This window comes from Panulirus ornatus, chromosome 15, assembly GCF_036320965.1.
Source record: "Panulirus ornatus isolate Po-2019 chromosome 15, ASM3632096v1, whole genome shotgun sequence".
Lineage (NCBI taxonomy): Eukaryota > Metazoa > Arthropoda > Malacostraca > Decapoda > Palinuridae > Panulirus > Panulirus ornatus.
In genome coordinates, this window is record NC_092238.1 from 1986309 (window position 1) to 1997429 (window position 11121).

The window sequence follows — 11121 nt, forward strand, 5'->3', positions numbered from 1 at the left end:
GGTAGCGCAAGGAAATAGACGAAGAAAAGGCCCAACCCACCCCCATACACATGTATATACATACACGTCCACACACGCAAATATGCATACCTATACATCTCAATGTACACATATATATACACACACAGACATACATATATACACATGTACATAATTCATACTGTCTGCCCTTATTCATTCCCATCGCCACCTCGCCACACATGGAATAACATCCCCCTCCCCCCTCATGTGTGCGAGGTAGCGCTAGGAAAAGACAACAAAGGCCCCATTCGTTCACACTCGGTCTCTAGCTGTCATGTAATAATGCCCGAAACCACAGCTCCCTTTCCACAGAACTTTCCATGGTTTACCCCAGACGCTTCACATGCCCTGATTCAATCCATTGACAGCACGTCGACCCCGGTATACCACATCAATCCAATTCACTCTATTCCTTGCCCGCCTTTCGCCCTCCTGCATGTTCAGGCCCCGATCACTCAAAATCTTTTTCACTCCATCTTTCCACCTCCAATTTGGTCTCCCACTTCTCCTCGTTCCCTCCACCTCCGACACATATATCCTCTTGGTCAATCTTTCCTCACTCATTCTCTCCATGTGCCCAAACCATTTTAAAACACCCTCTTTTGCTCTCTCAACCACGCTCTTTTTATTTTCACACATCTCTCTTACCCTTACGTTACTTACTCGATCAAACCACCTCACACCACATATTGTCCTCAAACATCTCATTTCCAGCACATCCACCCTCCTGCGCACAACTCTATCCATAGCCCACGCCTCGCAACCATACAACATTGTTGGAACCACTATTCCTTCAAACATACCCATTTTTGCTTTCCGAGATAATGTTCTCGACTTCCAAACATATATATATATATATATATATATATATATATATATATATATATATATATATATATATATATAGTAAATTTATTTCTGTTAAAGTTATTAATTTCTTGCATGGTTTAAAGTGAGGAATTCCTTTTTTTCTAATGGGCAACGTAATGCTTACTGAGGAATCAAAGTCGGAATGGGAATTACGATCACCCTGTGCGGATTTATGGTTGGAATTATGAGATCAGCAGGAACTAGGTCGCCATGACGGGTCAGGCTTGGGTGGGAACCTTGATTTGTTTCCAGTCCGATCGACGATGTTCAGAGGCATGACCACCGGGTGCTGCGCAAGGTTGTGGGTGGTGGTGGTGGAGTGGGATAACCTGTCACCTTCCCCGGGAAAGGGATTATATAATATAATATAATATATATATATATATATATATATATATATATATATATATATATATATATATAGTCATGATTACCAAATCTCTTCACACGCAGCGAGAAAATTAATTTTTTTCTTTTACCACGGGAGCAGTGCAGGTAGGGGACGACTGCTGCAGCCAACAGCTTTGTGTTTGGGGAAGGGATAGGGAGGCAGTGGGCCGTGTCACGTGTCCTTGGCTGTATCCCGTGCCTCAGTACACGGTGCTGTAAACGTGATACTTAAAACTCAAAAGGCGACATCATATCATAGCGGAACGACTTGACTGCAAAGGAATATATATATATTTATATATATATATATATATATATATATATATATATATATATATATATATATATATATATATATATATATAGGGCACGATTTTAGTTATATTGGATATAATTTTTACGTCGGGTGCACAGCATGTGCAGCCGTTGGTCGTCTGCCAGTCGTCGTGGGTGAGCGCAGTTATAACCCAGCAGCTGAACTCTGATCATAACCTGAGGGATAGAAAACGTGAAACTTTACTACGCAGTTATTTCCCATCATCAGAACAATGAATACCCTGAACTCTTTTGATTTTTGCTTCAGTTTTGTGGGTTTTACAATGTGTTCAGCCCGGAGCTGCTCAATGTGCCTCATAACTAGAGCTTCGGAACGTTTGAGGATTAAGACTCCATACCATACATTTCCGACAGGGTTTATATAAAGATATTTAGTTGAAATGTATTAGAATTGTGATGTATCATTGTAAATTGTAGAACGGTAACATGCGCTGCAAAAAAGAATTAAGCCCCTTTGATTGTTATCAACGGTAAAAGCAGAATATTTGTTATTGAAGGTTATAGTATGATATACATTAGAAAAATTGATATATACTAATACAATTTAGGTTTCTTAAAAGTTTTCATATATATAGGTTTTTTTCATAATTATTCGCCATTTCCCGCCATAGATACTGAGCCGGAGGAAAATCTTATCTATGCTTCTTCCTCAGTTTTTATTTTGGAAATTGATAATTCAGGAGGAGGGAAGGATTTCCATTCCCGCTCCCTCTTCGCCTTTTTCGGCCCTTAAGAGCGACGTGGGTAGTGTTCTTTCTTCCCCAACTTCATAAATAATTTACACATAAAGTGGGAAAATTTAATGGAGGTTACATCTAAGTGAAGGTCGGTTTCGTTTTCTTAATATGTAGTTGAGACTTTGTAAAGCATGCGTCACGGTGCCATCCCTTTGTTCAGAACTGGGAAGACAGAAATATGTTACACAACCCCCCTGACCTTCCTCTTGGCACAAGACAAACCTTCCTCTTCGTAAGTTATGTTTGTACATTTACCAATGTAAGATGAAATGTATTAAGTTGCTTATGCCTCAGCCATGTACAGAATTCCGGAATCAATGGACGTTTATGTGTGTCTCAGCAGGATGCGAGGTCTTGTGATCCTAGCAGCCGTGGCGGCGGCTTGTGTGTGTGTGTCCAGCCACATTGTTCCAGCAGTGCGTTTTCAAGCGACGAGACAAGCTCCACCTCAGCTTAGCAGATCTATCCAAGAGGTGAGTCCTGGGATCTATCACTGTGTGGTTTTCTGTTTGTATGAGATAGGGAGTTATGTATTCATATGCTTGGCCCCGTCTCTTGAACTTTCTCTATCATGCAACTTTTAAAACCAGACTAAATGTTGTGATCAAGACACTTCTAACTCTTCCCTCTTCCATGGTAGAAAAAACAAATATGTGGTCATTATTCTTTCATTAACTAAGCTGCTCTCATTGTGGTACCATCTTTGTTACCGTCCTCTGGAGCTTTTTCGTGGTTCTTTTAAGTGTGGTGAACACACATGAGAAGCATATTCTAGTTTTAATCTAATATCAGCTGTGAACAGTTTGTTCAATCTCTCCTTTTCCTAATACTTCAGTGCATTTCTAATATTCGCAAGCAGACGGCCTGTCTCCTTTACAACTCTCCTAAGGTGGAGTTCTGGCCACAGGTCAGGTATGAGGTCGACTGCCAAGTGTCCCTCTCATACACGGCTTGTTTCATGATGAACAATATAGTAAGGCCTTCCTTCACGGTGTTCAGTCACCGTTACTTTGCATTTAGCTGGGTCTAAGTTCATCATCCGTGTATTAGACCATCTTTGGCGTTTGCCTAAGTCCTTTTGTAAATCATTGCATTCCTTTTCTCTCATTACTTCCCTCATGACTGTGACACAATCCGCAAACATATTTAGGTATGATTCCAGTCCTTGCAAGTCAATTACATAGATTAAGAACAATGGTTCTGGGACTGATCCCTTTAGCACGCCACTTGTTATCCAAACCCATTTTGAAAAGACACTAACATTCACTCCATTTTCCCTTCTATCAAGTTAATTTTTCATCCATCAAAGGAGGCTTAGCCTTATTTCTGTCAGGTTCTTGTTTCTTTACCAGGATCCCAGGTGGTATAGAGTCAAATGCTTTCTAGCAGTCCAGATACATGCAATCCACCCGTTTAGAACAGAACTTACTCTTTCATAGTAATCTAAAGGGTTAGTTGCACGTGACCTCCTTACCCTGAATCCGCGTTTTCCTTTGCTGAGGCAGTGTCTCCTTTGCAAGTAGTCATGCATTTGCTTTTTGATTACTTTATCGGTACTTTTCAGACCTCACTTATCAAAGAACCTGGTCTGTAGTACATAGCGACTTTCTGATCTGTGAAGACACGTATTTTTTATCTCTCTTCCACTCTCAGCACGTTATCTTTCTCCAGCAACATCTTGAGCAACATTTCACGAGAGTTGGTAAACGCATCTTAAAACTTCCTTGGCACATGTGGAAACACTTCATCATACCCATGAACTCTGTATAGGTCAAGGCCATCTAGCAGCCTGTTTATGTCTTCTCTAGACATTTCAATGCTTTGCAAAACCTTCTAAAGCCCATCACCTGGGTTTTGAAGCCGTGGTGTCCAAAATATCCTTTTGAAAGTTCGTCTGTTCCTTGTTTCTTCTTCCGCTGTATTGATTTCATCTTTCACACCCGTCTCTCTTATTAAGCCTTCCTTGTGTTTTTGAAGCTAAATTGCAAATAACCTTCCACAACAGTGACCTATCTCGTGTCCACTGAACATCGCTTCCCCATCTCATGTTCCCTTCGAAATGATTTGATCTCTGTTTAGTGTAGTTTCCTTGATTTATATCATCTTTGAATTTAATTCCGTCTCCGTTCTTTCCGTTTTCTAGTTTGCCACACAGTCGAGCTCTAGCATTACTTGTTCACTTTTCCTGAGTGGTGTATTACATATGATATTCTCCGTTTCCATGGTGATGTATGTGAAGATGATGTTTAGTAACTATAATGCATCATTCCCTTTGATTCTATTGTGTTCAGTGACGTGCTGATGCTGGATTTTTCGCGCATGCATTATAAGAACTTGTCTCAATGAGAATGTAAATATAATGTAATATGATGTAATAAGAACTTTGCAATCTCTAATGATTGCATGTCTCTGTTTTTCGTGTATCATCCTGAATGTTCCTTCGTTGTTTTCTTTGTATATTTAACCTGGTTTATTAATATTCTTTGTTGTGGGTTTGTAATTACCTATTTGCTATACGAGGAAGAAGTATGTCACTCTTGGGGACCCCATCTCTTGAACATTCTCTTTCATCATACAATTTTTAATATTTGTATGGTATCTACATTTACCATATCTTCATTGATTCTATTCTATTTATCCACCACTCTTGTACTCGCAGAGTACCTCTTCACATCTTTCTTAACAAGTTTCTTGCTCAATTTCATGTTATGTCCTCTTGTTGTTCTGTCCTTCATCTCTCAAAGAATGTTCACTGTCTGTGTCATTAGTCTGTACCACTCACTCTCCCCTTTGAAGTTTAAGGCCTCTAGCCAATCCCAGTAACTCAGCTGTCTTGACGATGATACCATCTTTGTTGGTTTCCTCTGGACATTCTACGTCAGCTCTTTGTGCCTCTTTGGATGCGGTGAGCAAACTTGGAAAGCACCTTCTAGTTTGGGCCTTATGAGTGCTAAATATTCCTGTAACAAAACACTGAAGATAACATAGAAAATCATAGGACATTCCCAGCTTCAGTTGTAATGTAAGATCTATGTGGATGCTCGTGGCCTGAAGTTGAGGAAAGCAATTCGTGTCCATGATGAGCATGACCGTCTGATGGATAGTATATTTTGTTTTGTTTACCAGTGTTCATCTTTCCTGTGTTAACAGTGTGACAGATCATACTGAAACCCTGTACAGTACTGATCTTTGTTTATGTATGATTGCTCTGTTTACTTGTTAGAAAATTTGTGGCTACAGTCCTGACAGTGTTGATAAAGAAAGAAATGCTGAGAAAGTGATATATTTGCGTGGAATGTATCATGAATAAATATTTGCGTGGAATGTCTCATGAATAACAACCTATCTGTGTTTACAGTTTGCACTGGACCTGTCGATAGAGCTGCAAGATAAAGGCACGGTAGTGTTCTCTCCCCTGAGCATCAGCAATCTCCTGCTGGTGCTGTTATTGGGCTCCGGTGGCGCCACCTTCCGGCAGCTGTTTGATGCCCTTATGCTTCCTCCCAGTGAACCCTCACTCCACTCACATTTCCAAACCCTGTTTGAGTCTGCTGTATCTTCTAACCGAAATGTCACACTTAACGTCGCAAATGGTTTGTTCATACAGGAGGGGACTGATGTCCTTTCTGAATTCACTAATAATGCTAAGACCTACTACAAAAGTTCGGTCTTCTCCCTGGACTTCTCAAGGAAAGCCATTGTGGCGAAGGACTTCATCAATAGCTGGGTAAGTAACCGTACCCACGGGATGATCCCAGAGCTGCTGCAGGAGCCGCTAAGCCGAAGGACAAACTTTGTCGCAGCCAATACTGTCTACTTTAATGGCACGTGGGCTAACCCCTTCATCCCAGACTTTACAAGAGTTGGAGATTTTAATACAGGAACTGAGACGATTAAGGTGAACATGATGCAATCTGACATGAATGTGCCATATGTAAACATCCCTGATCTGGATGCCCACATGATTTCCCTTCCATACAAAGGGAATCAATATGCCATGTTCATACTGATGCCCAAAGGTAATGTGACCAACAATTTACAGGACCTTGAATATAAACTAGATTCAGACATCATCAACCGACTCATCAACAACATGACCTCTATCGACATTAATGTGTCCCTACCCAAGATGCGTCTCAGCTATAAGGCTAGTCTGAAGAGGGTCCTCACGGATCTTCATATTGACACCATCTTCAGCAGAGAGCTTGCTGATTTCAGTAGACTGACGGCCAGTAAGGATGTCTGGGTTGACGATATTGTGCATGAGACGGTGGTGGAGGTTTCGGAGACAGGTACAGTGGCAGCTGCTGCTACAGCATTCTCACTCAACCGGATCGGAAATTCTAGGACCTTTTATGTTAACCGGCCAGCCATTTTCTTCATCCGTGACCTGAGGTCAGGCCTCCCACTCTTCTGGGGCAGACTCATCAAACCCGAACCCCTACAGCAGGCCAGTGGCAGAGCTTGAACGACCATGTAATGCTGTCTGTTTAATATGTTATGTTTATATGTGCTGTTCATGTCACAAATTGCACTGTACTTTGCTAGATACTAACTGGTCAGTGATGCACGAGGGAGCTTACTCGTTGCTTCGAGAAATGTACCTCCGTTTCACCTCCAGCACCAAGTGAAAATCTCACTCACGATTGTGTAAGGCAATGATGCAGGTGACCAAAAATATTTTTTGAAAAGTTGAAACGTGAGCCTTTGTCCCTGACAGTTTTCTTCTGTTGCATATTATGTCGAGAGAGAGAGAGAGAAAGAGATATGTGGGTATCTATTTAATATATTTAAATATTTTACTTATGTAAGCTTTTCATTTGACCTAAGCCAAGGTGTATGTTTATATAGATTTTTTTTTAAAATGAACCTTCTCTTGTTCAACAGCCAGAACAATGGATAATATTCAGGTTAGGCATGAAATAATCTGATGAGATCGGCTTCCCAGAAGTGTTGCTATTAACTTTACTTCAACCCCACACGAGCAGCACCAGTACGAGGAAAAGATTTGCGTCTGACATACTGTTCAGAAAGCAACCTAAATTCATTTAGTGCTGTAGATGCATTACTAAAAGAATATTACTCGCCTCTCTTACGTACTGCAGGTAAAAAAAGAGGGCGAATGGTTGCCTGGAAATGTCCCCACTTGTATTCATAACTTTACAAAAGAATGAACCGTGAGGAATTTTTTCCTCGTTGGCTTTATCAGTCGTCCCTGATGCTACCTTATTTGGGTGGGAAACGGTAAAAAGACATGGAATGTGGAATAGATACATACAAATAAGGTTGTTGATATTACCTTGGAAAAGCAGAGAGAGTTTGATTTCCCTTCTTTTTTTGAGGAGCTCCAGCAGTGCTTGTAGTATAGTGATATTTCGTTGTGTAGTTTACGAAGGCTCGACTTCATTTAACTAACGTTTGCCAACATCTCGACTCGTTCACCCTTTTGGTTTTAGGATAATAAAATATTTCCATAAACGTTCCATATTTATGCCTGATATACAAACGAAATATATCTGAAACATTGGGGTCATAGTGTGTGTGAGGCGACGCGTGATGCGTGATCGCACTGTGACGTTCCGGTGCTGACAGCAGAGAGAGAGAGAGACAGAGAACAAACATTTTCAAACTGTTATCGGTAAGGCTTGTGAGGGAATCCATGAAGATGAGCTTCACTGGATAATGAAATTATTTTGAATGACTTAGGGAGGACGTTAAGCGGCAAGAACGACTTGGGGAGGACGTTCAGAACCAAGAATCACGGTATTGTTATCAGATGTCGCCTGTGGTGTAACATGATAATGCATGAACAAGGTCTGACCTCTGATGGGAGATGACGTTGTAATATTTCTCGGGAAACCTGTTGCGGAAGAGTGTATAAGCGACCGAGAGAAATGTTTATCTCCGGGATATGATATTTGTCGTCAGACAACCCATCCACTATTGTGAGACTGAATGCGAAATCCAACAACGCAAAACCAGACTTTTCGTTGCTCCTCCGGCGGCGGATCCTGTAGAGTACGGACGCCGGTTGATGGAACGTGGATTGGAATGCCTCTATAACTTCCATGATGATCTGTCGCGCTGGTGAGGGACGATTACTCCAGGATGGGGTGTAGGAGCCATGATGAACTCCCTAAGCGACCGGGGAGGCCTGGTAGTTCTTCTGACGGTGTGGACGAGCGTGCGTCGGGCCGTCCTCCCAGGAAAGCGGATGCTAGAGCGATGGGCTAGGCGAGGCAGAGGCGGAGGTCTCACGACGAGTGAGGGCGCGGCCAGAATGCCTCCCCTAGACAGTTCGGTGATGTCAGTCGATGGCGGGAAGCCAGAGGTGACCCCTGTCTCACGGGTGGGGTCTGCCAGAGGTGAAATGAAAGGGTTGGGCGGCCGTTGCTTTGACCTTAAGGCCGAGGTGGTGGTACCAGGTGGACAGGAGGGGCACTTGGCCGTCTGTCTGCCTCGCTGCTCGCCCTTTCTCAATATCTGGCTCGCTGGCATTTTAGTTAAAGGGTTGAACAATCTTGGTTCATCTACGTTTAGCGAAGTGGAAGAACTTTTTGTTGGTATATCTGCGGCGGTGTCAGTCAAGCCGGCTGCTCTGCTCCACTGGTGTGGTGTTGGTGACCTGTTACTTGCGTCTGACTGATTATTTGCACTGTGACCGGAGTTGCCTCCCGCATCATGATCCTGGTCGAACAAAATCGAATAACGAGACGGATCACTTCGTTGCAAACCTCTTTCATTTTGACTGACGTCACGAACCGCCGGTGTATGAAGGTGTGTGTTGAGAGGGGGTGTGTCTGATCCGAAAATTAAGTGAATGTTTACGAGTACGTCCTTTCCCTCGTCATCTGAGGACGTTAACCGGGAACTTGGGTCGACTCCTTCCACTAGACCCCCTCTCTTGGACGCAGTAAATGATAAACTCATTTTTTTTCCCAAATGATTTCCTTCATTTGCCTGAAAATATTCGTTATGGACTCCAGTATCCTTCCTAGTGAAGAAAAGGGGCACCCCAGCTGCTTCACGTGCCGTCCGCACCCTGGCCACCCCAGCTGCTTCACGTGCCGTCCGCACCTTGGCCACCCCAGCTGCCTCACGTACCGTCCGCACCCTGGCCACCCCAGCTGCTTCACGTGCCGTCCGCACCCTGGCCACCCCAGCTGCTTCACGTACCGTCCGCACCCTGGCCACCCCAGCTGCTTCACGTGCCGTCCGCACCCTGTCCACCCCAGCTGCTTCACGTGCCGTCCGCACCCTGGCCACCCCAGCTGCTTCACGTACCGTCCGCACCCTGGCCACCCCAGCTGCTTCACGTGCCGTCCGCACCCTGGCCACCCCAGCTGCTTCACGTACCGTCCGCACCCTTGCCACCCCAGCTGCTTCACGTACCGTCCGCACCCTTGCCACCCCAGCTGCTTCACGTGCCGTCCGCACCCTGTCCACCCCAGCTGCTTCACGTACCGTCCGCACTCCGGCTCCAGACTTCAGTTTTGCGGACAGTCCTGATGATGATTCGCGTTTTCTTTTACTCCATTTAAGTGAGTTTCCAGTGACCTTTGGCTGGGATCCTGGCAAGGAGTGGGCAAAAAAGGCCTCAGCAGGGAATTTAACCTTCGACTTCGATTTTATTGTTAGTGGCGAGAGAATACTGTAATGAGAGGAAGTTGGCGTCATCCTGTGATTCTTAAGCTCTGGCAGGAACTGCTCGTCTGCATACCGCTGGTTTGACAATTCTTTTACCTTCTCAACACCCTGGCTCACGTTGACCAAACCTTCGTCAGGTGCAAAGTACCTGGGCACCTCACGCGTGGCGCTGCCCGTCATGCTCCTCTCTCTAAAGCTCTCCGGAATTTGGATGAAATAATTCTGGACCACGTGAGGTTGGTCGGAGTAAAGCTGTGTGGCCAGTAATGGGTTGAGCCAGCCGGAGCTCTGAGGAAGACCAGCTGTCGATTGGTTACCAGTAAACGTGGGTCCTTCCTCATTCTTTTCAGTGCGGCCTACTGTCGGAGTTACAGTGACAGACTTGACCTCGGGCGAGGATGAATGTTCCTCCAGCGTTTCATGGCTACCAGGGAGGAAGGTAGCGTGTGGCAGACGAGGATGTGTGTGGTTGAATGGGTCGTGATGTGGTGGCGTCAGAAGCTGTAATGGTCGCAGATTATGGGCTTTTGTCCTTCTGGTTAGCAGGTGAGGAGCCTTAGTGATCAGTGACTCAGGCAGAGACACCGGAACCGGAGACACGTTAGCCTGAACGTGTCTCTTTTTGACTAAAGGAGAAATGTTGTCTGAATCAGACGTCGACGAGTCGAAAGAGTTTTCATGAGACGTTGTACTGATACCAGTGGTACTGGTGGGAAGATCTATTGCTTTTAGGATCTGGTCCGCTGGTGACGGTGGTGACCCCACGGGTTGGAAGGTGACTCCACGTGAGATGCCAGGGATCTGGGTCTTTATGGAAAGGGAAGCTGCGTGCTGGGCTACCTCGTCAGGCTTTACGTGCTTTTGCGTCGGTCGTGGCAAACTGTCGAACTGGTGACCTGTGGCCCAGGAGGTGTTCGATACCCTCGGTGATCCAAGCTCGACCGAAGGAACAGTCTTTGTGTATCCAGAGTTGATGACGAAGGAATCCGAGGAGGTGTCTGGATTAACTCGCGCGTCTTGGTCTTGCGAAATACTCATATTGATAAATTTGTTGTCCTCTGCTCTATTCTGAAGTATTTTCACATACCTTTTGACACTACGCGGCAGTTTCTGCAGATCG

The 11121-nt window shown here is 44.4% G+C and overlaps 1 protein-coding gene across 4 annotated transcripts in view; it reads left to right on the forward strand.

Annotated features, from left to right (window-relative positions):
- Positions 1-7160, forward strand: part of LOC139753667 (leukocyte elastase inhibitor-like) — a 10549-nt gene extending 3389 nt beyond the window's left edge. For 2 of the 4 annotated variants that reach the window (XM_071670315.1, XM_071670317.1), the window contains exons 2-3: positions 2695-2827; positions 5713-7160. In XM_071670315.1, the coding sequence (XP_071526416.1) occupies positions 2699-2827; positions 5713-6822 (1239 nt within the window). In that variant the 5' untranslated portion in view covers positions 2695-2698 and the 3' untranslated portion in view covers positions 6823-7160. The remainder of the gene's footprint in view (positions 1-2694; positions 2828-5712) is intronic. The other 2 variants (XM_071670316.1, XM_071670318.1) reach the window with 1 other exon arrangement.
- Positions 7161-11121: the final 3961 nt, after the last annotated feature.